The sequence below is a fragment of the Anser cygnoides genome, chromosome 3 (genome assembly GCF_040182565.1).
Source record: "Anser cygnoides isolate HZ-2024a breed goose chromosome 3, Taihu_goose_T2T_genome, whole genome shotgun sequence".
Taxonomy (NCBI): domain Eukaryota; kingdom Metazoa; phylum Chordata; class Aves; order Anseriformes; family Anatidae; genus Anser; species Anser cygnoides.
The window spans coordinates 116,826,314-116,848,106 of NC_089875.1; the positions used below are offsets into that span (position 1 = coordinate 116,826,314).

The window sequence follows — 21,793 nt, forward strand, 5'->3', positions numbered from 1 at the left end:
TCCAATACTAAAGATAAGTGAAAACAGGTATTCATAAAATCACGAGTAATACCTCATAAATTAACATAAACTTGTTTAGGAGAAGGCTTGCTAGTACTGCCTCGTCTCAAATGTCCTCTCAGCGCCAGCTGCCCTCGCCTCTGTATGTAGTCCTGAGGCAGGGGTAAAGGACCCATAATAATTGATTTGTGTTATTGCTTATGTAAAGCAGATCTCTTCAGAATTCAAGGGAATAAAAGAGGTTGTTCTGCAGAGGTTATATCACTTGTTCTTACTGTTTGTTAACGTTAAAATACATTAGATAAAATAGTAGCAATTCCAGAAAGGTGAAAATTTGTGTGCTCTGACAGGTGTTCAGATGTACCGGTAAGGCTCTTCTGGTGAGTGCAGTTTCCTAGCAATGGTTGCATCCTTTGTTTTGTGACTTCTGTGCAGTGATGTACTCTCAGGTGAAAAAAACCCAAACCACTACCAGTATGAGGATAGTTTTATCATCGATGTCACAGCTAAAGACTAGGGGCTTCTGCTAGCACAAGGGGGTCATGCAGGTCCAGACGGCCAGGCTGGGAAAGCCCCACAGTGGAAAAGGGGTAAAAAAGGAGCAGGGCACCTGGCAACGCTGTGAGTGAGACTGTTGTCTGTGAGTGGCGTGTTCAGAAGCAAGAAGTGCTTCACGGAGTCGTAAGTGGTCAGATCTGTAAAGAGAATAATGAGGGGAGAAAAAGCATCAGAAGCAAATGGTGTTTGTGCTGTTTATTACTGACAAAGGATGGAGATTTGGCAAGACCTAAATTTCCAGTGCAGCTCCTCCCACTGGCACAGCTAGCAGTCTGCCCCCAGTTTCTGATGCGAGTTGTGGCACGTAGCTCCCTTCGTTAGACGTGTGAGTACCTGCTCCCTCCCACTGCCTTCTTCCCTGTTCTACCCTACAAATGGCAGCATAGATCCCAAATGGAAAGTTGTGCAGCATAATTCATTAAGCAAGGCCCAAAATGTCATAATAAGGAGTGTTCTTCCTCTGCCACCTCTGTGCGCGTGCCATAAAAATGTTAAAAATGTACAAAGATAGTAGATATTAGATCTAATCCACTGAATCTACAGAATTTATATCACGATCTTCTGAAAACAGATCAGAGTTAGAGCATCTGGGTGTGTGAATGAAGGGCAGTGACCTGAAAGTTAATGGTAGATGTGTGTTGCGTTTCCAGTGCCCTCACCAGGATGACCCTCCCAGGTCTCTGTAGTGCTTTACAGCCCAAAGGGACCCAGTGAATATTTTTCACTTGTAAAAGAGTTTGCTCGTTAAAGTTTACGTGCTGCGACTACTTGTTGCATCATGTATGGAGAGGTATACCTTAACAATATTTATTATATATTTAATAACTCCTGCTGCAAACCATCCAGATGATCAGTCCTGCTGCTTAGCAAGGTGTAGTTTACACCACTTCCAGTTTTCTGTCTCCAAAGACATTTTTTGGTCGTGCTGCTAATGTAATCCTGTGTGGGCTGGCCTAGGAAGTGGTACCCAGCATGCCAAAGAAGATTAAAACATGCAAAATGAAAAAAATAGCCAAGGTAGTGCAGCAGGATATGCCAAGAACAGAGCCAGCGTTTATGGTTGGAAGCTACAGGCAGTGCCTTTCAGTCCCAAAGACTTAATATTTAAAGCTTAAATGCGGCCTTAAGCACTGCAGACCACGTAATTCAATTTACCTCCCATGTTTACCAGAGCAGCTCTCTGGACATTTGGCACCCATCCAGCCCAAAGTCCTCGAATTCCTCCTTCGGACAGGATCTTCATAAATGCGTGGTGCACTCCTCGAAATCTGAAATCAATGTTTAATTGAGAGAGAACCCAGCTACAGAGACATCTTCGCGTATTCCAGAGCTTTGCTGAGCCAGGTCCTCACTTAGGAGTGGCAGTTCATACCTGCGGGGATCTGGTCTCTGGATCCCTTTAATCTTTGACTTTCATACCACGACATCTTAGCAATTGTTTCCCTGGTAAGCAGCAGTCTGGTCACTAATGATAGGTGACCCTCTGATTCCACAGGTGCGTTGCAATACTAAATGTGTAAGAAACCTAACAATGCCAGCCGTTTCGGACCTAAAGAGCAGAGTGTCCTGGTACCTGCAAGGAGGGTGTCGAGCCCTGCTGTTTGTAGGTAACCAAGCCTTTCCCTGCGCCTGTGAATCCCAGCTGAGCCATTTCCCTGTCCTTTCTTCCAGCTTCCCTTCAGAAAGCATCCTTCCCCCTCCCTGGTGGTGTGCTGGTGTGGAAATGCTGCACACCTCCGATAGGCAAGGGTTTGTGGTCTCCGGGACTTACACACTAAAATAAAGAAGGCAAGTATAAATGGAATAAGGGGGAAATCTCACATTCCCCCCCCCCCCCCCTTTTCTGCCCAGAGCCATTGCATGCCTCTTCCTCCAACAGGGACCAGAGCAGCTGGGGAAGGGGGTGGCAGAAAGCAGAGAACCATGCCCTCAGCCAAAGAGTAACCACAGGCAGGATAAACGCCAGCCTGGAGAAGAACTGACCGTAACGGCTTTCCTTCCAGCTTCCTTTTTCCTTCCATCTGCATCTGCACCTTCACCAGATCAGTTGGGCTGGCGAAAAACTGTCCGATGGCGCCCGCAGACATGCCTCCAACAACAGCTTTCCTGCCGCACAGGGAAATCAAACACGCTGCAGAACACACTGAGGAGCTTCCCAAATCGCAGTGCTAAAGAGTTCGGCAGCACGGCCCAAGTGAGACAAATGTGAATGGCTCTTTCTTATCCTGGCAGCCAAAGTTAAGATGATAATCGTGGCAAATGCAGGTAGTTAATGTAGTCAGGAATAGTTTGGTGAATTTCAAGTTAATATAAAAATTGAGAGTCTGCCACCAAGATGCTCTGCTTCCTCTGTGGGTTACGTTATGCTCCTCACTGAAGGTTTAAAGGCAGAATGGCAAGATACAAGAGAGGTTGCTGTATATATTATAACAACTGAATGTCGATCTGAAACTCGGAACTGCTTGCCAATATATAAAACCCTTTCCTGTAGCACCAGGCAGTCCATGCAGATGCTTAAATTCCTACTTTATCTTTACCCTCTTTAGGTGGACGAGCCATAAAGAGAAGAAAGCTTTCTAGGGCCATCCAGAGTAAAGGACAATCCCCAAACAGGCAAAAGCATGCATGTGCAACATTACCAGAAAGGAAAGCTTTCGTCCTCAGCCCTGCCAAGCACAGAGTCACGCAGATGTTCATATGCAACCATCCGAACACCAGAATACACTGTGGAATACAAAAGCAGGAGGTAAGTCTTAGGTCTGCCATTTCTGGAGGTCACCCCGTGAGAGAAAGCTGAGGGGATTTGTTGTAAAACATTGTGGAGCTTGCCTGGGCCATCTGGTCACTGCTCTCATGTTCATGGTCAAAACAGGAAAAGCAAGGGAGCTGGCTGGTACAAATGCTGTAGCCAGGAATTTTTACACTCTTTGGCTGAGCCATAAACGTCCCAAGAGGCAGCATGGCTCATGGCAGCACACCGAGCAGACCCTACTGCACTGCTCCCCTCTCAGCTGGCCGCCAAGCACGGAAACTGCCATGAGTGCTTTTGGGGTTTGTTGCTGTCACTGGCTTTGCAAGTAAAACACGTCAAACTGTTACCTGTGGCCAGACCATTACCATGTTTCTTCATCCTGGCATTAGCAACCTTATATTTTTTTCCCCAGTCTGTCCCCACTTCCCTTGGATAAAATATATTTATTGTTCTGGGGGCTGTGAGTGCCTGTGAGCACTGAAGACCTTCCTGCAAAAATGTCAGGGAAATTATATTTTGTTTTCCTAGAGGCCAGAAAAAGGCCACGAAGAGAGGGAAGAGTGGGGACTGAGCTGGAATCCCATATATTTCAAAGTGAGATTGTAAAGCAGGCTGAAGAAGTCCTCGCAGCTACATTTAAAGTGCGACAAGATAGGGGAAGCTCGTGGCCCAAGGCCGCTGGCCACTGAAAGCAGGACCCGAACTTGCCGATAATCACCTATGTGCCGGTAGACGGCCGGAGTGGCTCCTTGCCAGAGCTTCAGTAAGCCTTCCTCCTGCACCACGCCAGCCGCCGTCCGCAGCATGCCGCGGTACGGGACAGCCTGGCCGGCAGCAGCTCCGCTGCCACGCGCGGCAGCTTCACCTTGGACCTGCAGTCGAGTTTTCGTGAGATCCAGGGGGAACGTCACTGAAGAGAAGGAGAGAGGACAAACATGAATTTGGGTTCAGCTGTGGAGGGACATACTGCACCGGTGACATTTACACCCGAATCCCAAGGCAGGCAGCAAGGTGTGAGCAAAGTGCAGCGACCTGCAGCAGGGCGGGGGTACCTGCGGGGAGCAGGAGGTGATTCACACCCAGCTCTGTTCAGTGTGGCTTTGGGCATGAGACACGAACATGCATCAAGCCCCAAGTCTTCCTCCCCTACGCCTTTTTGAAGCTGTCATGCCATGCACATACTTTCCAAGAGACTCTGGGGTAAAAGTAAAAGCCCTGTTCCAGTTACTCCTCCTGAATAAAAATCAGTCGGATCCCTTACTGGGTGTCTGGCCTCTCCAGCTCTGCCCAGCATGGTGGCAGCACATGAACCAGAACCAGGAACAGCACAACGCTGGCCATGGTGTAACACAGACATCCTTGCAGGCGAGCATCTATCCTAAAGCCACCCTAAAGCACACCAGAGCTGCTTTGCTGGTGCAGACACAGAGAGTTTAGGTTGTTAGTTCTCTCACAGGAATAAGGGATGGCCAGGAACAGTGGCCCACCTCCATCTCAACTACCCAGTGCTGCTTCTGAAACACTGGGGGTGCATTTTTGCTGCCCCTAATTTCAAAATCCTGAGCAGTCATTATATGGCTGGTGTAAAGGTGTCCCTCTGCATGCAGGCCAGCAGTGGCTCTCTGGGCAATGGGGCACGGTAACATGGCGCTCACGCTTAAAGACCAGCAAAGAGAGACATCATAAATGATTAGCACACTGCCACAGGTTTGCACGTAAGAGTCTGTAGCAGTCCTATACCATACGCTGAGAAATACTACGAGTAAGTTACTGAGGACAGAGCAATGCCATGCAGATGCCAGGGTGTTTCTTTCCTGCCTTTCACCAAGCAGTTTGCCACCCTCCATTTTTACAGACAACTCTACCGTAGCCAGAAACATGAAATTCATTTTTTTCTTTGATTAACCTACATTAACTAGAAAAGCAAATTCCTGCAGAAGCCAGCACCTTGCTACTACCTTAGGCAAAAGACTGCCTCTAGTGTTGCTCCAGAAAACAAGTGCAAAGGTTAGGTTAGTCCCAACTGTGCTGTGCTAATTGACTGCAGCGCTTTGGTCTCAGAGGCGAAGATTTCCATGCGAGAAACCCCACAGATAGCTCAGGTGGCGTAAAACACTTGCAAAGCCTAAATTATGGGAAAGGGAGAGCGAGCAGAGTGGAAGCAGCAGATTTGCTGGAGCGGAAATGGCAGAAAAAATGCCGAGCAGCGAGGAATCCGGGGACTGAAGTTCTCCCTGCCCCCCAAAATCAATTTTTGATCCCCTTCCCTCCAGCAAAACCACGGTGATTTGTACCTAGTTCTGCCACAGCGGCCGCACAGGCTGACAGAGCGAATTTGCTGGCCCGGGGCCATCTCTCTGGAAGAGGTAAGCTCTTCTCGTCTTCTGCAGGTACCATGTAGCGTGTGACATGCGGCAAGGCTAAACAGCCACCCTGCGCGGCTCTGAAAAGGGAGCGGCCCTGGGCACGCTAGCTCAGCTGTGCTCTGGGTTGGTGAGGAGACAAATTTCTGAAGGTCATGTTTCTACAGTGCCAGCGCTCGCAACCGCAGCAGCCCAAATTCCTCCGGAGAGCTGCAAGGTCCTCGGTGAGTGACACGGGAGACAGCGGGCTCCTGGGAAATGTAGTCTGGCAGCAGCACTGCCCCCTGCCCTCAGACTGGGAGCGCACAATTTTGACACTTCATGTTAAAAAAAAAAAAAATCATTAACAAGGCGTCGAGATTATGAGAGCAGCTGTGGGGCTGTTTGCTTTGTGGGGTGTTTCAGTTTGCACCATCTTCGTCACCGACAGCGTCCCCAAAGAGCATCCCGGTGCCAAATGGCTGCGCAGGCACCGTAGCCGCCTTCTTTCAGACAGATTTAATTGATCCAAATCTGGTTTCATGAAAGCAAAATTAGCAGCAGCCACATACACGCTGAGCTGAAGAACAGGCTCTCTACTCTAGCGCTGTCAGCAGTTCCCTGGGGAAACTGTTCATGGGGGCTCGGCACAGAGCTGTACAATTTGAGCAAGGGGCGCACAAACCTGGGAGGGCAGGAGCTGGTCTCTGCCAAACCCCTGCATGTCAGAAGTTTCAAGCTGTTCCTGGATGAGCACTGAAGCCCCAGTGATTGTGCGCCATTCTGAATTTCTCTTAAATTAACGTAGGCACATTTTGTTCTCATCCTGAAAATGAGTAAATAAATAAGGCATGGGCTGCTCAAGAGAAGCTCTTCATTTACCATTAAAGCACAGCTGAATCACTGAGTTAATCATTAGCCATTGATCACTAAGCCTCACACCGAGGATTTGAGGGTTTTTAGGACACAGAAATCATCCGAGAACCGCCCCCCAGCCCTAACTAACATTATGGTACGCATTCCAGGTCACAATAACTCAGACAAATGAAGGGAGCGTTGCAGGTAAAATATCCAATATCATGGGGATTTCAGAGCCACAGCCTGCTCCAGTGCTTAACCACTTTGTGGACGTTTTGTCCTTATATTCAATCAGAATTTGCCAGGTTCCAACTTCCAACCATGGCTCCTCGTCCTTTCAGATGTGCGTCTCTGGGACATCTCTCTATGTCCTTTCTGTAACTATGCTTTAGGGGCTGGAAGCCAACTAGATCCCTCCTTAAAATAAACCGTGTAACACAGCATCTTAGGGAGGGAAGGTCATTTTTAGTCTGGACTCTCCGTGGTCATTTTTAGTCTGGGGAAGTGCAGTGGTTTTTAAATCAGGCTGATCTGGGGACAGCGCTGAGGAACACAAATGAGCCTGAGCTGGAGATGAGCGTTTGCTGCGGCAGCTCTCAACATCTGGGGTTTATTTACCCCCAAATCCTGAGGGAAACAGCTCTAGCAGAGAAAACCCTTTGCATTTATTTATTTTGTCTTTTAGTGACACAGCAGTTTCTGATTTCTGTCCAAAGTCAGTTCAGGCTGCATGCAGGGGAAGGGAGCACAGACTTCAGCTACGATGGAGGCACAGCAGCAGAGCCAGGGAGGGCTGGGTGCTGATGGGCAAGGCAGCCAAATTGCCCAGCTCCTCCAGCCTACCTTCAGCAGTGGGGACTGTGATGCTTTCCACTGGAAAAAAAAAACATTAAATATTGTCTTAATCAGGCCTAAGACCTAGCCTGAGGCAGCTTGTTAGTGACAATCATGCCACCATAGTGGCTGTGTCCTCCTCACGATAGCTCTGTCAGTAGCATCTCTTCCTTTGCCAAATCTTTCCCAGGAAGCAGAAGCTAAGCTAAAAATTGAAACAAACACAAAAGTCTTTAACTAACGTCTTCACAATGTTTTCAGGGCTTGTCTCACCTGTGCATAGAGGTCACTTCAAACTCCCTGCTGGGGTTGTGCATGTAGTGAAAATATCCTCCAGTATTACACCAGTATACATGAGGTGGCCCTGCTTGAGCTGGGGGTTGGCCCAGATGACCTCCAGAGGTCCTGGAGACTCCCTTCTAACCTCAACCGTTCTGCGATTCCCTGATTACAAGGCTTAAATCTCCGGTCTCATTCACGTTGCCCTTGTGCGTTGACTTCGCATTGCCCTCTGCTGAACTTGATGAGGTTCTCGTCAGCCCGTTTCTCCACCCTGATGATGTCCTTCTGGGTGACATACCCCGGGTCTATCAGCCACTGCTCCTGGTTTTGTACCACCTACAGACTTGCTGCGTGTGTTCTCTGTCCCACCACCCAGGTCACTGATGAAGACATTACACGGTAGTGGTTCCAGCATTAACCCCTGGGGTGCACCACGCTTGCACTTACGCTTGCACACTTGCCCGCTTGCACTTACCCGGTACGTACTTCATCAATTTGGGGGCGGGAGGCAGTGTCAGAAGCCTTGCTAAAGTCAAGGGAGACAGCATCCACTGCTCTCCCTTCTACCGAGCCAGTCACCCCAGCACAGAAGGCTTTAACAGGTGCCTGGGATGGCTGGGATAAATGGATGTGGGAGATCATGGAGTGTCTCATTTCCTTCTACTAGCTGGCCCACGCTTCAGATAACACAATCTATAATAATGATATATGTTGTTATGTCTGATAGTAATATATCACAGAATCATCTAGGTTGGGAGAGACCTCCAAGATCACTGAGTCCAACCTCTGACCTAACACTAACCAGTCCTACACTAAACCATATCACTAAGGGCTACATCTAAACGTCTTTTAAAGACCTCCAGGGGTGGTGACTCAACCACTTCCCTGGGCAGCCCATTCCAATGCCTAACAACCCTTTCAGTAAAGAAGTTCTTCCTAACATCCAACCTAAACCTCCCCTGGCGCAACTTTAGCCCATTCCCCCTCGTCCTGTCACCAGGCATGTGGGAGAACAGACCAACCCCTACCTCTCTACAGCCTCCTTTAAGGTACCTGTAGAGTGCAGTAAGGTCGCCCCTGAGCCTTCTCTTTTCCAGACTGAAAAATATGTGATACTTAATAGTGTGTCCAGTGCCTGAGGAGCAGATAAAGGCTCCAGGTGCTGACCTAACAATTCAAAACCTGCTAGTTGCCCCCGCAATGCTGCTGCAAGGCCAAAAGACAACATTTTAGAGAAGTCCGGTTGGTTTCTTTGTGTGTGCAAAAGCAGCAAACCAAAATTACGTACAGAATCCATTGAGTATAAAAAAGCACTGCAGCAACCCCCCGGCACATCTCCCCGGTGCAAAGTTCAGGGATTTGGCACAGCAGCCAGTCCAAGTTTTGCAAGCAGCAGAGCTGGTCCTCATCCCGGAGCGGCGGACAACTTGCTCTGCCTTTTCCACAGCCGGGGCTTGTCCCCCAGGCTGCTCCCTGCTTTGTCACCGTGTCCCCGTGGTGGCGGCCAGCTGGCCAGGTTGACACAAGCGCCCCTATTGAGCAGCAGGGACAATCCTGGCCCTGCCGGGTGCTGCGGCAGGCGGAGCAGCCGCTGCAGCAGGCAGCGAGAGGCAAAATGGCTCTGGCTGTGCTCTTGGCAGCGCTCCTGGGACTTGTTGTTATTGTCAAGTGGTTTTTGTTTCAGCCGAGAAACCCGAGCTCCCCTCCTTGCATCGGGAGCTGGATCCCGTGGGTCGGAGCCGCCTTCCAGTTTGGGAAAGCTCCCCTGGAGTTCATAGAGCAAGCCAGAAGCAAGGTAAGGGCTGCGGCGGCGTGTCTGCCTCTGGGTGCGTGCTCTTCCTGCAGGGGGGAAGGCAAGGAGAAACTTGTGCTGGAAGTTTCAGCCTGGCAAAAGCGATCAGCCCTTTCCTGTCCCGCGTTGTAAGGTCGGGAGCGTTGAGCTGGTGAGGGCTGGGCTGTGTGGCAGGAAGCCTGCGCAGCCACGGGGCCGATCTCCGTGCTGGGATCGTCCTGCTCGGACTCGGCTCCGCTGCTGTTTCGCTTGCGCAGTCTGGCTACGTGTTAATCGTGGTTTCAGATAATTCAGGCAGCCCTGTGGCAGATGCTGGGACCAGGAGACTTACTATTTTTGTACCTGAAGTTAGGGGACATTTCTCAGCATCAGCTGGCATCCCGCAGCACACAGGAGAGGCACAGGCACTCTGGGCCGGCAACTTGTTCCATCCTAACAAATGTACCAAAAAGATGGTTGGGAAGATTTACCCACGGAGAACATGCCTTTCTCTGTCTGTCTGTGTAGCGAGAGCCTAAACAATTCGTTTCGATTAGATACCTAATTTCTAGACAGCTAATATTAACTGACATAAAATCCATCTTCCTGTTTTCATTCGGTGATGTTGTCACCTGCTACTGATGCAATATTTTCAGCCCCAGGTGTTCAGTACTGAAGGACCACACAGCCCCACTGCTGGCAAACACTATCTAAAAATGAAACTGCTCTAAAATCCTGAAATTTGACAAAAGTCTTAATAAACACTGGATGTTTAAAATTTGCTTTCTTTTTTTTTTCTTTTTAACTATTAGATTTTGTATGCATAAATACTTCTTTACAGCTCTGAGTGTTACAAACTCAGAGTGTAATAAAGCACATTGGGTGCACCGTAGGGTTGTACTAAAATGTTTTTCTTACATCTTTTGTCTATGCGTAGCATGATCAGTAATTTTTTCATTCATCCAAGAGCAGAAACTTAGGACTGAAACCTCATCCAAGTGCATTCTCCTGCATTTCAGGAACCGTGTCATATAATACTTTAAAAAAAATGATCAAGCCTCACTTGAAAAACTGTTATAATACTTCTTCGACTCTTCTGTTACAAGGCTATTAGAGCACCTCCTTGTTCTATTGAAAACATATCCTGGTGGCAGCCAGATTAAAACTGTCATTTCCAGTGCAATCCCCTTTGGGGACAGATATTTTACGATGACATAAGCTTGCTTCAGTTGTCCTTTTTTTTTTTTTTCCTAGGAAGCTTTTAACAAAATCTCTCAGATTAATTTTTTAAAACAAACCAGACAGAAGAGTCCTGCTTGGGGGTTCATTTACAGCTTGAATGAGCAAAACTTTTGCACATTAAAGAACGTGTTGAAGTACAAACACACGCTTAGTGGCCCTGGCTCTGCTGAGTTTGGTGTTGATCTCCCTGGGGCCCTGTAGGCCATGCTTGGTGCTGTGGCAGCTCCTGCTCTGCAACACCTGAAGGACTTCATAAACCCAAGGGCCAGCATTTGTTCAGACAGAAACTAGAACAAGAAACAATTTTAATGAAAGAAAACTTGAGATAAGGGAAAGGAGAAAGAGAAAGCTTTTTTTATAATTTTTTTTTTCTTTTAATCTCTGGCTTAGCACCTTTCTTTTGAGTGTTTCCTTAGTCCAGCAACTCAAGTCCTCCTGTGTGGTGACCTCCCTCCCTTCCCGTGCTGAGGCCAGGACAGACAAGCCGTTTCCTGCCTGCTCCTTTTTAAAGGGCTAAGCACTGCCGCACAGTGCGGCCAAATAAAACAGGTGCTGCCTGCCAAAGGGGTTGTTAACAGGCATTACAAGGGTGGCAAAATACATCTGCAATAGTTTCAAGCTCCGTAATACTGCCAAAAAAGGGTTAAGTGTCCTTAGTGCTAGCAAGCTGAACACGAACAAGTCTGTTCAGAAACAGGCTCCAGGCAGTGTGAAAGCTCCCCAGCTGCGTAGGATTGGTACTGTCAAAGGAGACTTTCACAAGTAGAAGCTTCCCCCCCTGGATTAATCCTTCAGCCTGCCACAATGGCACTCATTTCTTTCTCTGTCCTGAAGGGTTAAATGGTCTTACTGGTGTCTTATTTTGTGCCTCTCCTTCCCTGCTTCTTCCCTCAGGTCCTGGGGCAGCACACCAAACTTCCTTTTTCTGCCAGTCTATACTTTACTTGAAGTTCACTGCCTCCGTTTTCCTCCTGCAGAAGAGTATGTGGGCCGGGAGAGTTGTCATTTTTTCCCCCATGTAACACCAGTGGCTCTAACAAAAGCAAAATTCCCTGCTCTAATAAAATATTTCATCTCTGGTCTATTAAAAGATACCACCTCTTCCTCCTGAAGCCACCCGACTTCAATTTCAAACACTGTTTTGTGTGGTGTTCTCCGTTCACTGGGAGCGCCTCGGAGACCCTAAATGCAAACGGGATTTTCATCTTGCTTTCTCTGCCTCTGTGTCTCAGCAGGTCTCCTCCTCATGCCCTGTTTCACCCAGAGCACGTAGGTAGGAGCGCAGTGGTGGCAGGCAGTACCCCTGCTCCGTCAGTACCTGCCCGTAACGCAACAGTGGTAAATCCAGACCTGCTCGGCAGCTTGCTCCAGCAGCTGATTCTCTTACATGAGAAAATGAGAATAATTACAGCAGGACAGATGACAGGTCTGTTTATTCAGGTGTCTGCCAGAGCAGTGGCCCTTGGTAGATGCACACCCAGATGAGCGTACGCCGCCTTCTGCTTTTCCGTCCAAATTTCTGACTGTCGAGAGTTTAGGGACTTGATAGGCTGGAATTTGCATCCAAGTGATCTAGCTATGCTGGCCTAACCCGTTCTGTTACCCTGTGCATTTTGGCTTCCACAGCATTCCATGGCCCTGAATCCGTAATTTAACCATGCACCTCGTGAAGAAAGTATTTTGCCTAGCTTTAAACCAGCTAGCATCTAGTAGGTGCCCACTTGCTTTTGCAATATGAGAAACTGGGAATCGTTACTCTTTTCTTGAAATTTCCATACTTCTGTTCATCCTGCTGTGCATCCCTTCACATTTTCTGTCACATTTCACATTTTTCTTGTTCTGGAGGTCCTGTACGGAGCTTTCTAATTTTAATTGTGTTTACCACAGGTTTTATTTGAACTACTTGAAATAAATTGCAGTAGACTGGATGGGATTTAACACCAGGTTGTTTGTGTAGGTGTGTACAGGTAAGCTTGGTGTCTAGCTTTACCAAGGGGCAGTGGACACATACCTCGTCCTGTCCAGTGGAGCCTAAGGGCAGTCCGGCTCACTTCACCAACAGAGGTGTGCTGTAGCTGGTGAGCTGAATCAAGCTTTAGGGTCCTCTCACCGTGTAGACGAGATTTCCATCAACTGTGATGGGAGCTTGGGCATCTTACTCACATGTAGTCACCTAAAATACAGAAATGCAGTGTCCCAGTCTTAAATAGAGAGAGTGTGACTGTAATTGAATAATTAAGTTCCTTTGGAGGTAGTTACTAATTCAAATTTTATTTTTTTTGAAAATTATTTTAAATACATTTTAATGTTCATTTTAAAGCTAAAAAAATATATCGTATTTAGAAAGAAACAAGCCCAGTGACTCCCTGGCTTTTACCAAGCCTGATGCTGAGGACATGCTGTTATCCATGAAAACAAAAAAACACTTAGCAAGCTAGCTGATTTTAAAACAATATTTTATTTATCATCACCCAGAGAGTTTAAACAATCTTTCTTTCTTTAATAATTTACAGTTGAAGGACACAATCAAAATTCAAATGATGTCAAGAGGAATCTTTTTCTTGCCTTCAAAGAGCCTTTGATGGAGCCCGCTTTCAAATACAGACCCAAACAACAAAAGACATGGTTGAAGTCAGTGACATTAGCCATGTGGGCAAAGTGGATTCAAAGCTTTTCAGCGCTCCAAACAGATAAACAGAAAACTTTTTAATGCCCTTGTCAGCATTTTAGCCTGCAAGAGAAAATCAAGTTCCTTGATGTGGCTAGAGACTTTATGAAAGCCCCAAACCACTCAGTTTGTGCAATAACTTTGCCAAAAGACTTCTGTGCAGACAAACGTCAGTGCTGGGCTTTTAATTCCCATCCAAGGCTCTCGCCTGTGAGCAGAAATCACTTTCAGTAAGGAAAAGACAGAAAAGATGCTTCATTTCCTAATTTTGATTCGTATGCCTGAATCTGACAGCCCATAGATTGCGCGCACTTGTTTGCTAGTTGGAAGTATCTACAAGCATCAATGATCTTTGTCATAATGGAAGAATTCAGAGGTGAATGCATATTGCTGAAAGTTTTGAGAGGGCTCTAGGATACTAGATTAAGGGAAGAAGTTGAAGGGAAAACAAAAGAATGATTTATGTCAAAAAGCTTCCCTGAATATAAAGCTTAACAAGCTCCATCTATTCCGCTCAGAGTTTGCTAACTGTTTTGATTAATCATTAAACACCTTTACAAGAAAGATACCACTGGTATTAGCAGACCCTTTAAACTAGGAAAGGAAAAGAAAGTTAAAAGATGCAGGAATGGGGAGGTTTTGTTACAAAATCGTGGATTGAAATAGATAGGATTATGGGGTTTGTGATGTGGGTACTTTGCTGTGGCAGCCAAGGGATGCTATAGATACTCCATCACTTGGTTCTTTAAATCCAGGTAGGCCATATTGTTTGAACTGCAGTGTAATTCAAACATGACATACTGCTCTCAGGGAAGGAACCTCTTCTGCTCCTCAAGAGGTCAGACAGGCACCTGTATGTCACCTTCTGATCCGTAAGTCTGCAGATTTTGCTCAGATTCACGTTCGTCTTATGCACTGCTGAACCAAGGCGTGCAGAGAGCCGAAAGGAGCAGCTCCTCTCCCCTGACCTCCCCGCAGGCCTGGCCCCTGCTGGGGCTCCCTTAAAACGCCTTAGCAATAAAGTAACACGAAGTCTCTCTCTGTTCCAGCATGGGCCTGTGTTCACAGTATTCGCTCTGGGAAAACGATTTACTTTTGTGACTGAGGAGGAAGGAGCTGAAGCCTTTTTTAAATCTAAAGACTTAAATTTTGAACAGGCAGTACAACAAGCTGTTGAGAATGCAGGTAAATGAGCTCTTGCTCTTTTTTTTTTTTTAAATGGGAATCAAGTCCAGTTGCCCAGGAATGTTAAAGGCCCGGTCCAAAGCCCATCACCTTTTTGATCACGTCTTAAATACCTGTCTTAACCCATGACCATGCTCCAAAATTCGGGGGAAATGGAATTCCCTCATGTAGCTCCAGCACTGCAAGTCTGCAAAGTGATTTGGGTTCAGTCACAAGGATTCAAAGGTTTCGGAACCAGGGACAATCATTGTCTTATCATTAAGCAACGCCTCTTAGAGATCAGGTCCTATCCTGCAGCCGGCCACTCCACTCATGTGTAACAGGTTTGGAGCAACAGTGTGTTGTCCTCTCACTTAATTTGCAAATCAGTTTGTCGCAATGTTTAGTTGTTACCCTGTAGTACAACGGTCATTAGAAACGGATGTGGTATATATCCCATTGTCAAAGGCATATTCCACCAGCATGTGTCCTCATATCTGTGTGGAATTGCACTGACAGGAATTACTTTAAGTAATTTGGTGATTTGGGGTGTGAAATCAGAGAGAAACAAGTAGGCAGAGAGACTAAAGCACAGAATCCCCAAAGCTGGAAGGCACCTCTGGAGTTGATCCAGTCCAAGCCTCTCCTCAGGGCCATATCCAGTAGAGTTTGAAATATCCCCACAGCCTCTCTGGGCAGCCTGTTCCTGTGTCTGACCACCCCCACAATAAAAAACTTTAGGTTTCAGTGGAATTTCCTATATTTCCACACATGCCTGTTGCCTGTTGTCCAGTCAGTGGGCACTGCTGAGAAGAGCCTAGCTCCATCTCCTTTGCTGCCCCCACCATACATTTATATACGTTGATGAGGTCCCTCTGAGCCTGCTCCTCTCGAGGCTGAGCAGTCCCAGCTCTCTCAGCCTCTCCTTGTATGACTAACAGGATGTGCTGTAGCAGGAAGACCCAAACTTCTCACTGTGTTCATTAATTTCCATTTCAGCTGGTTTTGTACATGTACAGAGTGCGTGTGCATCTCTGCACATCCCCACTGAAGCTGGGGGCAGCTCTGTTGATGGCTGATTCTGGGACCGAAGCCAGAGGCAAGAAGATACTGCACAGACTGGTAGAAACAAGGGGGTTTGCCTAAATCTTTACAGGGTGAAAACAAATATTTCTGGGAATTTCACTCCAGATAAATGAGGGTTAATGCACTTAGAGTCACAAATTACATGTTTAATTTTTCATTCTTGTCTTTCGATGAATATCTACTTTGTCTACTTCCCAAAACACGTTTCTGTTTCTTTTTGTATTTAGTTTCTGTTCCTGCAGAAGCCTTTTATCAGAATCACGGTACCCTGTACAGCATGATGAAGGGAAAAATGGGTCCTTCTAATCTGCACATGTTCACGGGCACCTTGTGTAGGGAACTGCATGAGCACATGGGGCACCTGGGCACCAAGGGCGCAGGCGACCTGAATGACCTGGTGAGGTAAGGGAATTTACGGCTCTAATGCGTGGGCATCCTGAATGGGAACAGAGATGTTACAATAAAGCAGGTGGAGCTCAGGCTATCAGGTTGTAGGAAATCTGTCAGGATGCTCGTCACTCCCAGATAGAAGAAACATTTGAATTGCCTGTTTTGAAGAAATAGCATCTTCCAACAAGTCTTGTTTCCCCAAAAATGGGATGAAAGCTTTACGTGTTCATAAAGAGCAGACCAAATGCTTCATCTTCAGCAGGATGAAAACTTTCCAGGTGAGCCAAGCCCTGCCCTGTTAAACAAGAGCTTCTCAGATGACTTTGTGGTGCTAAAACTTCATCCTTCATGTGAAAAAAATCCCTTAACTGACAGTTTCGTGTGACAAAAACACAGCTTTTAACTCCTCCTCCTTCCTGAGTAACACCTGTACCTTGCCTGTCCATCAGGACTACCAGTTGAGCATTGCCTCTGGCTTGGAGTTGTCTCTAAAACTTCACATCCAGGTTTATTTTGCTGGCATAATGCTTTTTCTGCATCATACATTTAAGATACAGATTTTTGCTGCAGGTAAAACACTGAGCACCTGTCAGCTCACTTACTGCAGTTTCGATTAATGGGGAAGAAGGTGGGGAAAAGGGACTTTGAAACCTCCCAGCCCTTGGTCCCACTGGTCTCAATAATGGATTGCAAACCCCCTCATCCCATGGTGTTCCCCCTCTGAGATCAAAGTCAGATCTGTTTCTTGTAAAAAACTGACACTCATCAAATTGGTAGCGTGCTCCACGGCTGCTTGTTCTGCTAGCATTGGCTCACCTTTGCTTGTTATTCTGTGATTCTATGATTATTCGCCCACCTGAATCCGTATGTGGGCTTTTCCCTGGGCTCAAGTACCCGAGGGCAGAGACGGACCTGTTCTGTGCCGTAGCAGCACCTGCACAGCCCATGGGCCACAACAGTTGCATTCGTAGAGCCAGCAGGTGGCTCTAGCTTCTCTGTGATCTTTAGAAGAGCAAGAAAGAAAAAGCTCTTGTCTGAAATACACTTTCAGAAGTAGCTGGAACCCAGGAAAGACTGCGTAAGTCTTTTGTAGAGCTACAGTACAGATGAAGGGGCCTGGGAAAGGAGCTCGGGGTTTGCAGGATAACAGAGGAGCAAACTGGGAAGGGGTGAGACAAAAAGAAAAGAGAAAAGCGTCATTCTGTCCAGCAAAACTGCAGCCAAAGGAAGGATTTCCCTGGGTGTCTGGTTGCAGAAGGGGTTGTGCAATGCCCAGGAAGTCCACAAAGCTAACCTGAAATGAGAGGGATGGTTACTGGGGAGAATGGGACCTCAGCTCCCAGAGCCTTTCTGCCACTGTTCAAGTGACCAAATGCCAGCTGCTGAAGTTTGGCCACACTCAGGGGACTTCCCTGAGGTCTCTGCATCTCCCAGCCCCTGCTTAAAATCTGTGACAGCTCTGAGTGAGGTGCGGACCTTGGGGCAGCTCTCCCATGCTGTCATGGCACGAGGCCCCCAGCTTCTTCCCTTGCAGTTGAAAGCTCTGCATCCTGACCTACGGCTGCTCCAGGAGCTCTCCCATCACCTGTAAGTCACGGGGATCTTGTCCTTGCAGGCACGTCATGTATCCAGCAGTGGTGAACACTTTGTTTGGGAAAGGCATCTGCCCGACAAGTCAGAGCGAACTCAAGGAGTTTGAAGAACATTTTCAGAAGTACGATGAGGATTTTGAATACGCTTCTCAGATGCCAGAGTGCTTCCTGAGGTAAGGGAACGGGGCTGATGCCTGCGGTGTACCCATTGTGGGCATTTTACTTGCTGGGATATCAACCATGAGGGACGTTCTGCTGGAGGGTGATGCGCTGTCTTTAGCTCATCCTTGGCTCATGCAGGCTTTCAACTGGATGCCCCAGAAAAGTCCTGGCCTGGTCCGGTCTATTTCTCCTGGCACAAAGTGGAGGCAGCCTTGCTCAGGGGGCAGAGTCCAGCTGGACCCGGCAGGGAGCAGCAGAACTGGGCAGAGGGCAAAGGGCTGAGCCTAAATGAGACTCCCAGGCTGAGGGGATCTCCAGTGAGGCATCTCTCTGCTCTTTCTCACACCTCCATTATTTTGTTGGTGGTCTGCCCTCAGCTTACACAGCGGCACCGTGGCAGAGCTGACCTTGGGTAGAGGCAACCAAAACCCAAGGAAAGAGCTTGCAGAGCCTGTCAGTGCTCTCGGGGCCGTGACAGCACCTTGAGCACCTCGCAGTCACCTTTGGAGAGAACTGAGGATGCTCTAAAATGAGACCTTTATTTTCTCGGAGAGGATTGTTCTTGAAAACATTGACCTAAGCGATCTGTCCAAAGTCACAATGAAACCTCTAGTGGAGTAACTGTGAAAATCCAGGGGTCTCAAGTAACAGGTCCTGGCTATGAAGGTCTCAGACGTGCTGTTCCTCACATCAGTCAACACCGCTGCCAGGCAGACTGACCATTCATCAACTGGCTGCTGCCTAGGGGCTCTTGGAAAGAAACCAAGGAGTCCTTCTCATGGAAAAGGAAACGTTGGTTTGTGCTGCCTCGGTTAAGTGCTTCTTGTTTGTTGCTTTTCTTTACAGGAACTGGTCTAAATCCAAAAAATGGCTTCTAAAATTATTTGAGAAAGTAGTGTCAGATGCTGAAAGGACCAACCCTTCAGAGACCACATCCAAGGTAAACATCCGAGGCTATGAAAAAAGATGACTTTGCTGCAGATTCTGACTGAAGGAATGAAGGGCAGGATTTATTTCTGTACTGGGAGAAATGTACCAGACATGTCAGCTTTTATAGATATTCCTTAACTGTCCGGTATTGCTGTTACCTACATAGGTCAGACCCATAATTTTTGAGCCCCACTCCTCAATTTAGTTTGCTTCCTACAATTCTGAGGCTTGACATCTTTAGGGAATTTTACACCAAGGGATCAGTGCTATGACCCATAGCTAGCCTCCGGTATCGCAGTTACAGCGAGCGGTTGAAAGAGGCGAGGGAAAGTCTCTTTGGTTGTTTCTCTGAGGGCACTGGGCTGTGAAATTTCAAAACCTCACATGTACTATTTTAAACCTTGGTGTAGACTGATTAGATCCTCCAGCAGCCAGATTAGTAGGGAAAAAAAAAAGATAACTGGATTGAAAGCCAAGTACCCTAAATATTGATTGTGTCAAAGCTGTGATAAATTGTCCCCCTGGTTATTCTCCTTAGCTATGGCAGGAATTCTGTCAATACGGCTGACAAGTGCGAGGGCGGACTGGCCTGGGAGTCTTGATCAACTGAATGGTTACAGAACAGATCATTAAACAAACCAAATTTTATTTAGACTTTAAAAGCTTTACATACCATGTTTTCTTTTGTAAAATAAACCAGAGTAATGGAAAGAAACAGAGGGCTGGAGAGGGAATGATGGGAGGTAAGAAGGTGCAGGAAATAGGAACCACATACTGAGCGTCATAGGGAATTTGGAAAAAGAGTGGTCGTTTTTTTATTCAAGGTCAGCCTTTTCACTCTGAAAACCAGACAAGAAACTTTGTCTTAAATGAATGGTTGGCTTACATTTAAGGAAATACTATAAGCAAAAACTGGTGCTAGATTATTACACAGTTGCTGTAGTTTCAAAGAATACCAAGCTATTAAAGTCCCTGGTCGCTAACAAAGCACCTGGAACTCGGGGGTTTGCTGATAGATCAGACCATCTCTTCATAGCAATCGCTTCTTTGGCTGCAACAGAGAGAACATCTTCATTTCCATTCAGTTTGTTCAATCCAGTTCGTAGGCTTTTCAAAAGACAGGAGCAGGAATTAAAGAAAAAAAAGTTTTCTTTTTTCTTTCTTGCACATGCAAGCAACAATGGAGAGCGAGGAAGTAAGATTCCCTGAAAACTTTAAGAAAATGGAGGGCAGTGCAAGTATTCAGTAGGGATTCGCATGGTGACTTGACTTCTTTTGGCCCTCTGCGTATGAGCGAGTCTCACTTTCATCTCTGTGCTTTGTGACTGCAAACAACCCATAACTAACATTATTGCTCTGTGATAAAGGAGTCTTATGTCATATCCTTGAATTCTGCTAAGCCCTACCCTAAACTAGATTTTAATATGTTTTTGGAAATATGATTATTATTTATTTTGTAACAGACTCTACTGCAGCATCTCCTGGATAATTTACAAGGAAAACATCTGGCTCCCAGTTACGGTCTCCTAATGCTCTGGGCTTCCCAAGCAAATGCTGTCCCTGTAAGTACATCGGCTAGAAAAACACCTTTCCTGTTCAAAAGCCTGCGTTTGGGAAGCAAAGAGTTTGAACCAGAGGTCACACATGCTGCATGTATTCCAAGAAGGGATTATCACACCCACGTCCATCGCTACAAATATACTCAGGTTGCAATGTCACAGAAGCAATGACAAGAAAAGCTCTTCCCGTACTTTTCCTAAATTATAATCCCCCCTATCATAACATTTGGGGAGCATATATCTCATAGCTATTAAGATCAGAATCTTCAGCTGTGAAAAGCATCTAACTCCATTTTGAAACACTGTGGCTGTATTATCTATTTTAAATATTCTCTGTAAAGAATATCAGAAGCATAATATGGAGTAACTTCACCTGTGTGTAAATCCTTGAGCAAATTTGGGTCCCTTGCTTTAGAGGATCTGCTGTACAACTTCCAGTGTTGCTTCAGGGGAAGAAAAACAACAGTTTGATTTTACTGCCACGTAAGTTTTCTCTATGTTAGAAATTGATTTGATGGATTAATGACACAGATAGGTCTATACTAACAAGGCCAATATATCTAACACAGCTTAGGCTGACCAAAGACATTTATAGGAACTTCTCAGATCAAAAATCCATAGCAGCAAAAACATCTTTTATTTACCATGACTACTAAGCTCTTTCCAGCACAGTTATGCCCTTTACAGATGTGACTTAGAAAATGATAGTTATTTTTATATGTACTCCTATCGGATATATCTGTGGGTTTTGTAGATTGGGTAATGTTACAATTTACCCCAAAGGAACCTCATCCATTTCAGTGAGGTTTCTGTAGATCCGCACGTTGGTACAAGCGCAAGGCGTAGCCTGCTGTCTGTTATCAGGATAACTGACATTCCTTCCATAACACTATCATTACTTACTTCTGTAATATTCAGCTCTAAATAGACATGCAGATATTTCGCTGTTTCTCAGAATAGTCACGAGCCACTGCTCTGGTGACTGACACGATGAAAAGAAGCCTTTCACCTTCCAAGGGGATTTTTTAGAAGCAAGTTAAACCCTCTCATCTGAAACAATTCAGTTCTCCCTCCATGCAGTGAAGGCAGTGTCCAAGCTCTGCAGACGAAAACTAAGCTACCAGATTTGTGTTGCAGAAGGAGAGCTGTGTCCACGTGGGGCTGTTTGGGAAATAACAGAGTTCTCAGCCCTCACCAGCACAGATGGCCCGCGACCAGGTCTACGTGCGGGCTGCGTCGCCCGCTGGCTCAGCAAGGGAGAGGCTCCTGGCAGTGCTACAAGGCCTTCTGGTTTCATCCTTCTTAAGAGGATTTACTCTTTTCCTAAATTTCTTGATTTTCAACTTTGGTCCCTGATCGGTTAGCAAATTATTTGTAAAGGGGATATACTACTGCTTGTTTTGATGATAATTAAAACTTTTCCTGCCCATTTTAGTGTGACTCACTGTGACAATGCACTGCAAATTATTTAACCTCATTTCTGTTAATATTAGTAGGAATTTACTATTTTTTTTTGCTGTTCATGCAGCTAAATCTAATCACATACAGTGATTTAATAATTCATTTTAACACCTAGTTACTTGAAATTAATGAAAGGATTTTG

At 46.4% G+C, this 21,793-nt stretch overlaps 1 protein-coding gene across 10 annotated transcripts in view; it reads left to right on the top strand.

Annotated features, from left to right (window-relative positions):
- The first annotated feature begins 2,707 nt into the window (after positions 1 to 2,707).
- CYP39A1 (cytochrome P450 family 39 subfamily A member 1) overlaps positions 2,708 to 21,793 on the top strand; it is a 28,999-nt gene continuing 9,913 nt past the window's right edge. For 2 of the 10 annotated variants that reach the window (XR_007163928.2, XM_048065751.2), the window contains exons 1-10: positions 2,708 to 2,823; positions 3,105 to 3,304; positions 5,584 to 5,676; positions 5,841 to 5,897; positions 9,311 to 9,421; positions 14,357 to 14,492; positions 15,785 to 15,959; positions 17,563 to 17,712; positions 18,548 to 18,641; positions 20,095 to 20,193. Coding sequence is in view for 9 of the 10 variants with exons in the window: in XM_048065751.2 (XP_047921708.2) it covers positions 2,802 to 2,823; positions 3,105 to 3,304; positions 5,584 to 5,676; positions 5,841 to 5,897; positions 9,311 to 9,421; positions 14,357 to 14,492; positions 15,785 to 15,959; positions 17,563 to 17,712; positions 18,548 to 18,641; positions 20,095 to 20,193 (1,137 nt within the window). In the remaining variant the exon portion in view is untranslated. Of the gene's footprint in view, positions 2,824 to 3,104; positions 3,305 to 4,789; positions 5,898 to 8,002; positions 8,105 to 9,310; positions 9,422 to 13,152; positions 14,180 to 14,356; positions 14,493 to 15,470; positions 15,594 to 15,784; positions 15,960 to 17,562; positions 17,713 to 18,547; positions 18,642 to 20,094; positions 20,194 to 21,793 lie in introns of those variants that run through there. The other 8 variants (XM_066995053.1, XM_048065752.2, XM_013184447.3 and 5 more) reach the window with 8 other exon arrangements.